Source organism: Geotrypetes seraphini, chromosome 1 (genome assembly GCF_902459505.1).
Source record: "Geotrypetes seraphini chromosome 1, aGeoSer1.1, whole genome shotgun sequence".
In the NCBI taxonomy this organism is placed as follows: Eukaryota; Metazoa; Chordata; class Amphibia; order Gymnophiona; family Dermophiidae; genus Geotrypetes; species Geotrypetes seraphini.
Genome location: NC_047084.1, coordinates 208,458,046 through 208,474,517, shown reverse-complemented (window position 1 = coordinate 208,474,517; position 16,472 = coordinate 208,458,046). Strand labels below are relative to the sequence as shown.

The 16,472-nt window shown below is 42.6% G+C and overlaps 1 protein-coding gene across 1 annotated transcript in view; it reads right to left on the bottom strand.

Annotated features, from left to right (window-relative positions):
* The window catches only part of PPAT (phosphoribosyl pyrophosphate amidotransferase), a 68,339-nt gene that overhangs the window by 37,327 nt on the left and 14,540 nt on the right, over positions 1 to 16,472 (bottom strand). The window contains exons 3-6 of the mRNA XM_033944528.1: positions 14,054 to 14,260; positions 9,727 to 9,839; positions 7,595 to 7,737; positions 2,056 to 2,128 (exon numbers count right to left, since the gene is read on the bottom strand). Of these exons, the coding sequence (XP_033800419.1) occupies positions 2,056 to 2,128; positions 7,595 to 7,737; positions 9,727 to 9,839; positions 14,054 to 14,260 (536 nt within the window). The remainder of the gene's footprint in view (positions 1 to 2,055; positions 2,129 to 7,594; positions 7,738 to 9,726; positions 9,840 to 14,053; positions 14,261 to 16,472) is intronic.

The following is a 16,472-nucleotide window of genomic DNA, read 5'->3' as shown; positions in this document are numbered from 1 at the left end:
GCTGAGAATAGAATCGGTTCAACGGTTGGCCACCAGGATGGTCTCAGGACTCAAGGATGTTCCATATGAAGAACATCTAGATAAGTTGCAGCTATACTCTCTCAAGGAACGCAGAGAGGGGTGACATGATAGAGACGTTCAAATACGTACTGGCCGTATTGAGGTGGAAGAAGACATCTTTTTCCTTACAGGACCTAGGGCGACAAGAGGGCATCCGCTAAAAATCAGGAGCGGGAAATTTCATGGTGACACTAGGAAGTACTTCTTCACCGAAAGGGTGGTTGACCGTTGGAATGATCTTCCACTTCAGGTAGTTGAGGCCAATAACGTGACTAAGAACAAATGGGATCAACATGTGGGTTCACTTTAAAGAAGAACTTAGGGCAGGGGTGTCCAATGTCGGTCCTCGAGGGCCGCAATCCAGTCGGGTTTTTAGGATTTCCCCAATGAATATGCATGAGATCTATGTGCTTGCACTGCTTTCAATGCATATTCAGTGGGGAAATCCTGAAAACCCGACTGGATTGCGGCCCTCGAGGACCGACATTGGACACCCCTGACTTAGGGGGTTCATTGTGGATATCCTGAAAAACTTGACCTGCCCGTGGCTCTCGATGACCAGAATTGCCTACCCCTGTTCTAGACGTTCCTTACATATATAAACATTATTCAATTTTCCACAGGTCAGGGGCTGTCTTTATAAAATATATCATAATTGACCGCTATCATTTCAAGCAGCTATCTGGAACACTGACCTTCGCCGGTTATTTTCCACTTCTACATCTTATATAAATTTCAAGAAACTGCTAAAAACTTACTTACTCGTATGCAAAGTTTTTGTAAGATTAATTTTTATAGTTTGCTGCAGATATTCAGCTTTTCTTAAATTTGTTTAACTGCAGAGATCTGCAAGGTATTGCGGTATACAGGTGTTATGCTATTTTCCGCCAAAGTCGCTATGCTCACATTACCCCCTCTCCTCAAGTCCTTTCATTGGTTCCCTATCCATTTCTAAATACAGTTCAAACTCCTCTTACTGAACTACAAGTGGATTCACTCCGCAGCTCCCTCAGTATCTCTCCTCTCTTCCTATACTCCTCTCCAAGAACTCTGCTCATCTGGCAAGTCTCTCTTACCCTTCTCCCCTATGGCCAACTCCACACTCCATCCCTTCTACTTTGCTGCACCATATGCCTGGAACAAACTGTTTGACTCGGTACGTCAAGCTCTATTTCTGGCATTATTCGAATCCATGCTCAGGGGGGAAGAAGGGGGGAGGGGTTGTATTGGAATTGTTTTGGGGAATTTTTAGATAGTTTCTTGTGGGTATTTATTTTCTTGATTAATAGGTGGGAGGGTGGGGGAAAATAATTGCTTATTACTATATGTAAATTTATTGTGAATTATTTGTATGCAGAATTGTAGTTGGAAAATTTGATAAAGATTATTTTAAAAAAAATAAATAAAATGCTAACTCCAACCTACCTGCTAAGTATTCCCTTGTAATTCTCTACCTGAGCACTGTATATAGATGCACCTTTTTAGTCAGTTTGTCTGTCATAACTAGATTGTAAGCTCTTTCAAGCAGGGACTGTCTCTTCCATGTTTGATGCACAGAACTTCAGATGTCTGGTTGCACTAGAGAAAGGATATTGAAGTCTCTTTCATGTCATGTGTAATGTCTGACAGAAGGCTGACTTTACACTGAATATTCGTGGTTAGGTGTTAAAACGCTATTTAATTGGCCAGGAATTCCTGCCTGGTTAAATAGCTTTTAAATGCCTAAAAACCAGTTATTGCCCGCTGAATATTCATGATCTCCTGTTGAAAATCCCCCGTTCTCAGCTAGCAGCTAACCAGCTATATTGCATGACTTATCCAATTAGGTGCCAAATACCAGTCCTAACTGGAGGTCTAGCAATCAAATAGGACCGCATAAACAGCTGTCCTATAAAAAGTTAAATTGATTAGTGCTGAATAATCGGAATAGCTGGTTAACTTTTTAGCAGTTTAAAAAAAAAGTATGTTTTTAACATTTTAAATAAATCAACTTACTGTGCACCAATCGAGAGGAAGCTGCACGATTCAGAAGAGATCACCCAGCCCTCTGTTTCTGAGCTATTTTTACCTGTAATCAATAAAGAAATTATTCAATACTTACAAGACTCGATAGCCCCAGACAGAGGCAGCAGTACTATTTAACTACCTGCTCTAGAAAGACAATAGAAAGTCAACCTTGCATTTAATTCCACCTTGGAGGGTCAGCGCTCAAGAAAAAGATCTGTGTCATCATGGACAATATGCTGAATCTTCTGCCCAATGTGTGGCAGCAGCCAAGAAAGCAAACAAGACGGTAGGAATTATTAGAAAAGGGATGGTAAACAAGACTAAGAATATTATAATGCCTCTGTATCGCTCAATGGCAATAAATCATCTTGAGTATTGCGTTCAGTTCTGGTCGCCTTAGTGAAACTAGAAAAGGTTCAAAGAAGAGTGACCAAAATAATAAAGGGGATGGAACTCCTCTCATATGAGGAAAGACTAAAGAGGTTAGGGCTCTTCAGCTTGGAAAAGAGATGGCTGAGGTGAGATATGATTGAAATCTACAAAATTCTGAGTGGAGTAGAACAGGTACAAGTGGATCAATTTTTTACTGAATCAAGATTTACAAGGACTAGGGGGGCATTGGAAGTTACAGAGTAATACTTTTAAAACCAATAGGAGGAAATAATTTTTCACTCAGAGAATAGTTAAGCTCTGGAACGCATTGCCAAAGGTTGCGGTAAGAGCAGATAGCATAGCTGGGTTTTTGGGGGTTTCTATTTTATTTTATTTAAATCCCCCTGACCTGGATATATATAAAAATAAACAAAAGATTTAAAGACAACTAAGTTGAATTAACAAAGGTTGTCAACGGGCCCCAAACCAAATTAAATAATTTGCCATGCCCCAACATATCTGCATTCATCTTTTTGTATTTGTACCCTAAATATAAATTTGCCCACCAAAACGGAAAGTTGAGGCAATCACAATTTTTTCCAATTGCAGGTTATCATTTGCATACCTATCCCTGTCATAATCAAGAAAAGCCTGCCTTTGTAGTGATCCATGGGAGGTTTGATATGCAGCAATGTTTCACATATGATTGCCTCATACGTCAAAGGGATTGTTGATTTCAATAGGAGGTTAATCTGTCCCCATATTGACTTCCAGAAGCTGAGTATCAAAGGACAATAGAACAACAGATGATCCAATGTCCCTATGTCTAAATGACAGTGCCAGCATCAATTAGATTACATTACATTACATTAGTGATTTCTATTCCGCCATTACCTTGCGGTTCAAAGCGGATTACATTCAAAATTTGAAGGAATAGAATAAACGATGACATAAAATTTTAAGGTAATAAAACGTTGGGTAAAGAGTTACCAAAGGGAAGTGGATTTAGAACTGTCTAACTTATGTAACCTAACAGGGGTCCAAAACGATCTATGTAACAGAAAAAGCCATGTTTGTCTTATAGATGCCGACGCTGTACATCTCATCCTCCAAGTCCAAATTCGTGGCCATCGAGATGCAGAAATATAATGCTTTATCTCGATGCTCCAAATGTCCCTAAGACTATTTTTTGGTTTTTTATTCAAGAATTCAGAAATGAATTTATACCACCGGGCAGCCGGATCTGTCTGGAAGCATAGGACCTGCAAGCTATAATGATTTTTGAGATTTTGCCAATCAGGGAACCCACTCTGAATGGCTTGCTTCAACTGCAACCACCTATAATTTTGAGATTTTGAAATACCGAATGATTGTTGCAGTCGTGAAAAGTCAAGCAGTTTCCCATTAGATATATGCATCCAATGCTTCCAGAAGATCCCAGACCCTCCTATTTGAACCTTGGAGTTTAGCCATAAGGATTGATATGTGGATCTCTCTACTAGAACATCTGTTAATTTATTAATAAATTTCAAGGTTTTCCAGGTGTCAAATAAAATACTATTGTCCTTAACATATCTGGGTAGCAAACCACAGGTAAAATCAACATCTTAACCGTTTGTACTCTCCCCCACCAAGACAGAGGTAAAGGGTTCCATTGCTCACACATTTCTGTGACCTTCAGCAATAAAGATTTTTAATTTACTTTCATTGTTTCTTCCAATGTATTTTTATCCAAATACCTAAATATTTTATACCCTCTTGCTTCCAGAGAAAGGGGAATGTATCAAATAATCCTGGTTTTAAGAAAGGTTTGGACAATTTCCTGGAGGAAAAGTCCATAGTCTGGCTGTGGCAGCAGAGTTTTGGTGCCAAAAAAAAAAAAAGGCTCAAACAAAACTTAACTAAAAGTTAAGAAAAAACCTCAAAAAAACAGGATTTTAAAAGTAGGGAGACCCTTCAGGAAGTGGCAAAAAACTTAAAAAATAGGATTTTAAGACTCACCCCAATTTTGCCCATAGGCTGTATAGCCTTATGCTTCGAAGGTGCTGCAGCCTGCCTCAGCTCTAAGTAGCTGCTGGATCTGGGAGAAGAATTATTGCCTCTATCAGCCAGTCCTCCAAAAGCCGAGATCTTTAGGCTGCCAGACAGACCGAAGTCGGCTCAATCCTCAACCCTCACGAACTGTGCATGTGATTAAGGGGGGGGAGGGTGGAGGAGGAGGAGGAGGTGAAATCGCAGTTGGCACCATGAAGAGCCCCACTAAGCTCTCTGTGGATGCCTAACAACCTACATGTACTCAAGCCCCCACGATTCAGTAGGTGAGCTAAGCTACCAGGGATATGGACCCCAAACTCTACATGTTTTCGCAAACTGGCCAAACAGGTCTCCAAAGGATTAACCTGCTGGCTGCAGACCCAAGTCTGCTTATTTTCTATGCAGGCAGAGCTTTCCTCTACACTGGAGAGCTCTGGTGCTTTAATAGCTGCAAAAAATACCGAAAATACCATATTTTTTGCACTATAAGGCGCACCACGCCATAAGACACACCCCAGATTTAGGAAGATGAAAACAAGAAAATACGCATTCTGAACCAAATTGTATACTAATATATACCCGGCACATTTAAAATTCCATCCCAGGCCCCATCCCCATCAGTCATCACTTTTACATACCCCCGGCACCTTTAAATTCCATCCCAGCTCCCCGGCACCTAAATTCTGTCCCAGCCCCCATCAATCATCACTTTTACATACCCCCCAACACCTTTAAATCCCTTCCCAGCCCCCCATCAACAATCATCTCTTTTACATACCCCCCAGCACCTTTAAATTCCGTCCCAGCCCATCAACAATCATCACTTTTACATACTCCCCAGCACCTTTAAATTCCGTCCCAGCCCCCCCATCAATCATCACTTTTACATACTCCCCCTCCCCCGGGCACCTTTAAATTCTGTCCCACCTCCTCCTACGGCGGTACTTTCAAATTGTGGTGGTTGGTGGATGGCTGCCAGCTGATTATGTCTGGGCCAGTGGCACACAAGCGAGCTAATGCCTGGGCCCGCGACACTTCCCGATTGTGGTGGTCGCTGGACGACTGCCTGCTAATTACCAGTATATCGGAGCCAGCACCACACAAGTGCGCTGCTGCTTGGGTGCGCGCCACTTCCTGAATGGCTGCCGTCAGTTCTTGCTGGACTGACGGCAGCCATTCAGGAAGTGGCGCGCACCCACCTGGTAATCAGCAGGCAGCTGGCCATCGAACCACCAATGACCACCACAATTAGGAAGTGTCACAGGCCCAAGCATTAGCGCGCTTGTACATCGCTGGCACCGACAATCAACAGGCAGCCATCACCACAATTTAAAGGTACTGCCGGGGAGGGGGGGGAGGTATATTTGCTTCATAAGACGCACCCTTATTTTCATCCACTTTTTTGGGGGAAAAAGTGTGTCTCATGGAGCAAAAATTACGGTAAATAGAGAAATATACAGAGCAGATCAGAAAGACATCTTCTAGCTTGCATGCACAAGGAAAAACTGAAGGGGGCCGCAGAATCCTCTGGAGGAGAATTTGTTGAAAACCTGGAATGGATTCATTCTTCATGGCTTGCGAGCATGGGGAGAATACCTTAGTGCCCAGAATGGCACACCTATTGCACTAAAATGAAGGCTATCAAGTTGGAGCTTCCCATGTCTGGAACAGCCACACCTTTATTTCAGAGATCAGTCCTTTCTGAAATAGATTGAGATCAGCAAGTCTCCCTATACTGTATACTCCCCATGAAATCTTTTACTCCTGGGGAATTCTGCATAACAGCACAGTACAGAATTTGCGCAGAATTCATCCATGCCACAGAACATGCAGAATTCTGCTTGGTGCTGGGTCTCTCCTCCTCCTTCAGAGATCACGTGGTAGGAAGTGAACTGCTGCACATTGGGTCACGTCCTCCTCCTCTGCCTGCCTGTGGGAGTCCCATGGTTCACATAAGCCGTCAAGCCTAAACCCAGCAGGGGAAGAAGTAACCTGATGTGCAGTGGTTCACTTCCTGCTATGCAATGTCCACGGGGGAGGGGAGAGTCAGCTTGAAAAGGAACATAGGAAGAAATTTTGGGTCTAAGGATGAGGAAATTCTATGCAAAAACACTACAAACAGCGCACAATTCTGCAGAATTGTCAAACATTTTGTGCAGAATTACTTTATTTATTCAATTTTTTAGCCCGTCCTCCCAAAGGAGCTTAGAACGAGTTATAAATCAGGTACTTGAGCATTTTCCCTATCTGTCCCGGTGGACTCACAATCTATCTGACATAGGGTCACAAGGAGCAGCACAGGGTTTGAACCCACAACCTCAGGGTGCCGAGGCTCTAGCTCTAAACTCTATACCATGCTCTCCTTCCCAGGAGTAATCTCTTTTTTCAAACTCTTGCACAATGAGAACAGTGAAATCAGATTTCATCAAAATGCATCCTACAGGGATCTCAAGGTCACTTTTTATTAACAGTTAAGCTGGTGGCCGCCTGGCTCTTGCCCTGTATCCAGTCTTTGGAACTAAAATACATGAACAAGCTCAAAGTAGAGAACATCTGTAGATTTATAGATCAGAGTTCTCCTGGCTACTAGAACGATACCTATCCCAATAATTTTAGTTTCTCCTGGACAAAAATTAGAGATCATTTCCCCCTAGGAGCAAATGGACAGAGGAAATAAAAGGGGGGTGGGAAGAGGCAGGCCTTTCTTCCTTGCGATCTGCATTCCATTAGAGAGAAAGGTTATTCATAACTCCACTAGTTACTCTGATTGCACAAGGTTGCAACATGAAGCACTGCACAGATTAGCTGAACACAGAAGCATTGCTTTAACACGCACGTAGGAAAACAAAACCAGACTGTTCAGTTATCAGAAACTCAGCCACAATATCAGGAAAGTGTCCTGGACTGTCAGATTAGCTCAAGGCATCCTGCAACGCAGGGTACACACAGCACACCACACACAGCAAAATAAGCATTATTGTTTCAATCTACAGCAGGGGGGAAACTCACAGCCCACTCAGCCAGACGGGCAATAAAGAACAATTTCACACAAACACTCTCCTGGTAAGTTGCTAAGGCCCTCACTGCCAGCTCCATCGTCAGCAGTAAAATCCATTTTTACCTTTTCCATCTGCATTCACTGGAATGAGGCGACCTATGCAGAGAGGTCGATTTCCGTAAGGATCCCGCACACCATAAATGACATCATTGTACATTATGAGCAAAGAGTACGCAGTGGGAGTCTCATTCATTAAATTCTTAATTCTGATGGGGAAAGAAAAACATAGTGAAAAGGGTAAAAAGACAAACAGTGAAAGGTGTTAAAGGCCTTGTGACCTAGCAGTCTGTGCTCACTCAAGCTGATTTCATGCAACTTTTGACAAAAGATATTACCTCAGATCTCCCTGAAACAAGCAACACTTTACCAGAAAATATGTCCTGTACACATAGGCCCAGGTGCGCAACGCTCTGACACAATGGTAAAAATTACCATGGTGGAGTGATTTTTCTCCGACGACTGATGCTCAGCATGAATAGCATGCAAATTACATATATGAATGCTATTTGTGCAGAGCAGTGCTGGTAAAAGAGAGAGGAATTGTGCCTGGTGCCTGCTCAGAAGAGCAATCACTAGGCACAGCTCCTCCCTATCTCTCCTGTCAAATCTTTTTGCTGCTCTCCCTGTCTGCCGATCAGAGCTGACACTTCTTTCTATGCCCCTCTCCCCTTTCCATCCAATCTGTGCCTCCTCTATCCTTTTTACATCATTCATTCCAGCTTCACTGCTTTCTTCATTTTTATCTCTTCTACACCAGATCTCGCATCTTTATCCTCTCTCATTTCTCTGCTGACCCCCCCTTTCCAGCATCAATCTCTCTCTACTTTCTCATTCCTGTCTCTCCCTTTTCCCTCTTCTGATCTCTCCATTCCACCCTGACCCCTTCCCCTCCTGTAATCTCCCTGCCAGCTGTTTCCTTCCTTTTTTTTCCTTCTCCCTTCCCTCCTCCCCCCTATCTAACATTAACTCTCTTCCCATCCCTTTCCCTCCTCCCCTCCCAGTAGCATCTCTTCTTCCACCTCCCTCCAGGTCCAGTGGCAGCTCTCCCTTTATCCAGCAGCTTCTCAGCCTCCAACAGTGGCTTCCTCTCCTTCCAGCAGCTCTCAGTACTTGCCTGCAGTACTTAGGCAGCCTTGGGTCTGTTGCCGCCTCTGAGGAAAGGGGAAGTTGCCGAAGTGAATCACTGCCCTGGCAAGTACGAGAGCTGCTGGGAGGGGAGACAGCCACTGTCGAAGGCTCCCCATGATCTTGTTCCCGCGCGCCCTGCACATTCGTGCCCCCCCCCCCAAGCCAGCACATACAGCGTTGCACCACAGGCCCTGCCGCCCAAGACGAGCCGGAGGTCTCTACCCGCTGTATTCCGCACGTGGGCAGACTCTCAGCACAGACGCTGCCGATGGCCCCAATCCACATGCTGACCCCCCGCACACGCTGACCATCTCCCTTCTACCTGCACCTGCAGCTCTCTCCCTTCCATCTGCACCTTCCCCACGGCCCTCTTCGGCGACTTGGCAGGGGCAATGATCAAGACAGGCTGCCGATGTTGGTACCTTTCCTCTCCGAGTCCCGCCTATTTTGTTTCAACTTCCTGTTTCCGCATAGGCGAGACTCAGAGGGAATGCCCGATGTCGGCAGCCTGTATTGATCGCCTGAGGCTGGGAGGAAGAGCAGATTTCTGCCAACACCACTGGGGCAGGAAATTTAACCGCGTCCAAGAACATTCTAAAACAAAATCCAAGCCTCTGCATACTCACTGAAGTTTGTGCTTTAGTCACAGAACAGTCATACAGTTTATTTTAGCCATCCTAGAACCTACAGCCCTAATCGGCAGCAATTTAACTGCAACAGCCTCTCTATACAGATTTATAGCTGTTTATATAATATATACAGTATTTATGCATTTTGCCTCCAGCGAGAAAGCCATTTATAAAACAATATACAATATTGCTATGCTTCCTTCTGCTCTACAGTTCTCCAGTTCTTCCAGTTCTCCCCAATATTGACGACAGGATCAGGCACGACACCATTGACATGACCCTTCTCACTGAGCAACTTTACCAGAAACACAAAGCCAGAGTAAATGGTGGGTGAAGTAAAGCCCATGGGACAGCAAGGAGTCAATTCATTCTGTGGCACACGCAGGGCCAATGTTTTACTGTCGGCATCTAAACCATTATCTCAAACGTTTCCTCTACCTTGCAATCCAATCCGGAGAATCATCTTCTTCTAAAGGAGGGGTGAAGGCCAGCAGCTGAGTGATAAGCTCACTGTCAGAACTTGTCGACAATCCCACGCCATGTCGCATTAACTATGGAAATACAGCACAAAAATACAAGTTGCTAATTCACATAAAACATGGTTAAATGATATAGATACTAAACTGGGTTTACACTGACTGACTGAATTATACCTTTAATATATTGAATTTAGGAAGCTTAATATCAGCCTTATATACATATGGGACTTTACCAAATCATAAAACTGAATTCCCAGATGTATCTACAAACCCACATTTACCTCCGCCTTTTACAGAACCGTAGCATGGATTTTAGAGCTGGCTGCGGCTGTAGCAGCTCTGATGCTCATAGGAATTCTATGAGAATGAGAGCTGTTACCGCCGTGTCCGGTGCTAAAAATCATGCTATGGTTTTGTAAAGGGGGGGGGGGGGGGTGTTAAATCATTATTAGGGTAATGATTAATTTTCTCCTTTCAATAAAGCACAGCAGAAAAAGTTGTCCATATATGAATGATTAACCTATTAAACTGTAGATAATTAGATAAATAGTTAACCTCACAAAATTTCATAAACGAGGGCTGTTCAAAAAAGTCTCAGACCTTGATTCATAAAAAATACTTGCACTCAGATATAACAATCTTATACTAATCTCCTTCAAAGTAGTCCCCTTGGCTGCCACACACTTTTTCCAACGGTTCTACCACTGTCGGAAGCAGCCCTGGAATGCCTCTTGAGATTGCTCGCAACTGATCCGTTGCATTCTGTATGATGTCTTGACTGAAATCTGGTCCCTTTCAGGGGCATTTTCAGCATGAGGAAAAGCCAGAAATCACACGGAGCCAGGTCATGTGCTGAGGAAGTTGGGATCACTGTTTACAGTCTCCAGCATGTCCTGTACGATCTCCAAACAGAGTTGCTTCTGCTCGATCATTAGCAGCTTTGGCATGAACTTCATTGTAATTCTCCTGAAGCCCAAATCCTCAGTCAAAATGAAATCAATGGATCCAACACTGATGGTCGCCTCGTCTGCAGGTTCTCTGATCGTGATTCGACGATTCTGCATCACCAGGGTCCTCACTTGGTCAATGACAATCTCATTTCTGGTTGTTGAGGGCCTACCAGAATGTGCTTCACTCTCCACTGCTGTACAACTGCTTCAGAGATGGCCGCACCACTCCTTTTTCTGTGTGGTGCCCATTGCTTTGTCCCCGAAGGCCTGTTGAATCTTGTGGATCGTTTCCATTTGGGAATCACCAAGCTTTACACAAAATTTACTGAAGTAGTGTTCAACTTTTTCTGTCATTTTGTCAAAAAAGAAAATCCGACAGTACTCACTCACACTTCCTCACTCATCGGTGGTATGCTGGCGACTGACAGCTTCTGTAGGCGGGAAAAAAATTCAAGCTTGCACCAAACCACGCCTCCCTAGTTTTATTTGTTTACGCAAGAAAAATTAAGATCCGATACTTTTTGAACAGCCCTCGTATATTTCTAATATTATAACCAAATCTGTAACTGATCTGAAAATTTATTTTTCCAAAAAATTAAGCCTTCATCTGGTCATAAATATTAAGATTATACCAGCAAGAATGAGTCTGTCTATAGAAATCCATGATTTAATTTAAGTCTGACTAATGATTTAAATCAATTTGATTTAAATCAAATTCACCCGGACACATTCTAATAATATTAACAGTTATCTTTCCTAGCTGTACAGGTCTTTAACATGTTCGTGTCTTATTTCCAGAGTTTGCCTGCCTGTATTTTTTCACAGCTGTGACCCTTTGGAAAGCCATGCTTAGCTTGGAGTAGACCCAAGACATAAGGGCTCCAACACTCTGGAGTGCTGCTCTGGGTTAAATCCTGGGGTCTCGGGTATTAGGGTGGGGTGTTCAGGTAATGTTCATGGACAGACCTGGAAAGCCACATATAAGCTTCTAAATCAGCAGATAAATCCTAAAGGTGCAAGAAAGTCCCCGTCTCATCTTTGCACCCACACCTAATGGGGGTTTTCTGGAAGTTAGTACATAGAATAAAATTTATTTATATTTATTTTATTAATTAAAAAAAACAACAACCATAAATCTTATAGCCTGCCTAAACATAAGTGGGTTCCAAAACACATACATAAAGCAAATTTAAAAGACAGCAAACATTAAAATAATATACATTTTAACTCACAGGGCCCTAGCCATATTTTTAGATTAAGCATTATTGAATTACGACATATCAATTTGTGATTAGACTGTGATGTTGAGACTTCGTAGCCACACTGGGCCTGGAGAAATCAGAATACTTTGAATGTTATGGCAATCTGATAAGGAAAGATAATATGGTAAGAATCTAATTAGACTGTAGAATATAAAAATCACTTTTATAAAAGTAATATTGACTAAAAATATCTGTACCATCCGTACAACGATGAGCACTTTTAAACAAGGGAATTTGCTTCATTGAAGCAGAAACATTACCCCAAAATTAACTGCAGTCCAAATATTCAGCTTTCAAATAGTTTTAAAGAAAAAAAAAAATCCTGACCTATTCTTTCTCCAAATAGATGTTTATCTACATGTGAGTGCTAAATCCTCTGTCAATAGCTTCTACTTTTCAATGGCTTGGGCATATTTCCCAAGGTCTACAGTAAAAGCTATCCCCGTGCTATAACTGATAACAGCGTTGCAGGGGAGCCAGTAAAGTTGTACAGCTCTTTCCTTCATAGTTGCGATGTAGCTTTTTGCTCTCCAAGGCTCCCGGGGCCTTTTTCCTCCTTAAAAAATGTTTTTATACGTGACAGGAAAGTGAAAGCGATAAACTCGGTATACAACACTGGAGGTAAACTTGTGTTTTGTATGGTATTTATACTTCAGTTTCTCCATTGATTTTTTCAGTGTTGGGACAATCTATACACATCAAAAAGACAAGAAACTTATATACAGAGGCAGATCTATAGATAAAAGCAATACATCTTTTCACTATAAAACAAAGGATATTTTGTATGTAAGAGAATAAGAAGGGAAATGAAATGAGTAAACAAAGTTTGAAAGACAGTATATAAGTATTGTACGAGTTATGTCAATTTGAATTGTGAATGTAAACTTGTAACCTACTTTGGTTAAAGCAGAACATAAATATTGTAACGGCCACTATAGCTTCTTTAAGACAGTCAGATATTCCAACAGGTAATTTCTAAGATAAAAGCCTTTATTTTATGAATACCCACTATTGTGTATTTTAATGCAGTAACCCCACTGTCTCTTGGGACCAGTAGACTTCCACTTATCTCTCTGCATTACGTGTGAAGATATCTAGGGATCAAGAAGGCTTAATCTAATACCTGGGCCACTTGTTGTGCATGCTGAAACAGCGGCATAAGTCAGGCTATTAGGGACATAAAAAGGGTGGGGAGGATGGCATATAAGGAAGGATACAACAGCAAGCAGTCATAAATAAAAGTGCAGAGCAATGGCTCAGTTTTGGGCCTTCCATGTCACCATGGCAACATGCACGACAGTAGCTGGACTCAAAAACCAAAAGTGGGAGGTAGAAGGAACAAAAACAGGACAAATACAGCACACAAAACGATCAATCCTTCCTGATTAGGTCAACAGTCAATCTGCAAGAAATAAACATTTGGGCACACTACAATATTTTTCCTCGACATAAACCTGTGAATTACAACCTTTTATTTTATATGTGAAGGGACTTCCTTACCAAAGCTAAGTTAGGGGTTCCCAACTTAGTCCTCAGAACACACCTGACCAGTCAGGTTTTCAGGATACCCACAATGTGAGACAGTGCATGTAAATTTAGCTCATGCATATTCATTGTGCGTATCCTGAAAACCTCACTGGCTAGGTGGGTCCTGAGGACTGAGTCACAAACCCCTGCTTTTAAGACTAAGGACTCTTTTTACTAAGGTGCTAAATTGTCATGCACGCTAGACCTTAACGCCAGCATTGAGCTGGCATTATTCTAGAAGCATACCGCACGGTTTAGCATGCGGTAATTTTGTGTGTGCGCTAAAAACGCTAGCGCACCTTAGTAAAAGGAGCCCTAAGACTATATAATTGCTTTAATAATAAAGAATGCTCAGGGCTGGTCCAAGTGTTATCACAATACAAGCCCTGACCAGAATTACAAGAGAGGGGCACTGCCAGCCGATCCAACCGCTTGCATTACAACATAAGAAACAGTCACCAGTCAGAAGCTCACCATACTAAGACCCAATGAGCTGCTGCAGTGGAAGTCCGTCCCAGAGAATTAGCGTGTGGAGCAGTGGTCCTACCTTCTTCCTGAGCCGTGTGGCATTCACCAGCTCTCCATTGTGAGCCACAGCAATCTTGCCATGTAGAGTTTCCACCACGAAGGGCTGGCAGTTCTGCAGCTCAGAGTGACCTGTGGTGGAATACCGAGTGTGTCCAATCCCAAGGTTTGAGACGCTGAGCTTCTTCAGGTTCTCTTCACTGAACACATGGTTAACCAGACCCATTCCCTTCCAGAAGAAGATAAAACGATTACTCCTTGAAGACACAAAACTCTTATGCCAAAATGCCCTACTCCAAACAGGAAAAAATTTAGGGAGCATGCTAGACCTACTTCTAGCTAATGCACAAAACATTTGAAGGAATAATCTGTTGTAAGATGTCTAGAGATGTTTTTCAAATCAGTGACTTAGAAATGTAAATTCCATCCCAAAAAGTACCCAAAGAGAACTGCTAGGCTGACTTTGCCATACCTACAGAAGTGATCTGGATCTGTCTTTGGCTCTCTGTAACTCACTATTTATAGATATGGCTGCAAGGTCCATTGCCTCTCCCCCCACCCCCTTGCTGGCAGATTTGAGCCTATGTGATTTCAACCTTCCTGGTTGAAGAGGTATGTTTCAGGACAGCCTTTACTCCTAGGGCAATTCTGCAGAATTTGTACAGAATCCCCCATATCCACAGACTGTGCAGAATGCTGCCTCTCTCGCACAGAATTCTGTGCAGTCTGTTTTGGCAATGCAAAATGGCACAGTTTAACTTTCCAGCTACCTCCCTCCCTCTATCCCAGCACGGCAAGAGAAGAAGCAGCCCAGACACATTATCAGGCTACTTCTATCTTCTCTCCCATCTTGATCCCTAGCAGTTCCTTTAAGCTGCACAGTTGTATGGAGGCCCACATGGCTTAAAAGAACAGTCTGAAACAGGATAGAGGAGGAGGCAGCCTGATGTGCTTCTCCTATTGCCAAGCTAGAGCATCAAGTGTGTTGAGAAAAAGGGAGGAAGTAAGGGACACAGAGGGAGTAGGGGGCCTGTAATAGAAGATTATGTTTTTACCTTCGATAATCTTCTTTCTGTTAGTCCCTATATACCAGTGGTCTCAAACTCAAACCCTTTGCAGGGCCACATTTTGGATTTGTAGGTACTTGGAGGGCCTCAGAAAAAATAGTTACTGTCTTATTAAAGAAATGACAATTTTGCATGAGGTAAAACTCTTTATAGTTTATAAATCTTTCCTTTTGGCTAAGTCTTAATAATAATGTTGTAATTTATAGTTAAAGAGGCATATGATAAAAAAAACTGTTTTATTTTACTTTTGTGATTATGATACATATACCAAGGGCCTCAAAATAGTACCTGGCGGGCCGCATGTGGCCCCCGGGCCGCGTGTTTGAGACCACTGCTATATACTCTAGGTGTTCAATCCCTTCCTGAAATCCAGGGAGTTGCAGAAATCCAAACACTTTTCTGAGCATGTGCTCTTCCTACCTTAAGAGAGCATTAAGCGGAAAAAAAAAATAAGAAAAAGATGCAGAGCAGATCAAGAGGCTTCTGCAAGGATTACTTGCAAAAATAGAAACTGTAGGGGGCTCTAATTCACTCTTTAAAGTAGAAGGAGCACATGCTCAGAAAAGTGTTTGCATTTCTGCAATTCCCAGATTGCGGGAAGGGATTGAACACCTATAGTATGGAATCCGGAAGGGACTTAACAGAAAAATTATAGATGGAGCAAGGTGAATGGGGTGTTTGCACCACAGGAAGGGGGTGGGCTTTAGCAAAGTGGATGGTGTTGTCTAATCCATGTGTGTGGTGGAGGGGTGTTGGAAGGGGGGAGCTGGAGAAAGGTGGATAATGTATGAATCAAGATTTAGAAGGCTAGAAAAATGTGGCTGGGGAGAGGGCTGGTAACGGATGGAGTGTGTGTGCTGTGGGAATTGGGGAAGAGAAAAGTATGGAGGTTGCCTGAGAAAGCGGGGGAAAGCATAGGGAAGGCAGCTCTAGAAGACAAAACACAGGTGAACAAAAACAGGGTAAAGGAGAGGGAGAAAAATTGAAGGTGTTCTACCATACCAGAATACCCTGAACAAGGGATAAAGTAAGCTGGGGACTGAAAACAAGGGGGAGAGGGGGGGTTAAGGATACAAGCTAAGAGAGAAATGGAAAAAAAATGGAACCCGAGGGAAGAATTCTGCACAAGAAATTTACAAATAAAAGTACACAGAATTTTTATTTATTTTTAAAAAATTTATACAACGCCTAAACCTAGGCAGTTTACAAATAACCAAACATAATATAAATCACAATCACAAACAAAACGCACAAAAAGTATCCCTGCAAAGGCATTAGCAATAAATCATCATTCCATCTCCAGATTACATGGTTAACATGGTGACATCAGGAAGTATTTCTTCATCGAAAGGGTGGTTGATCATTGGAATGAAC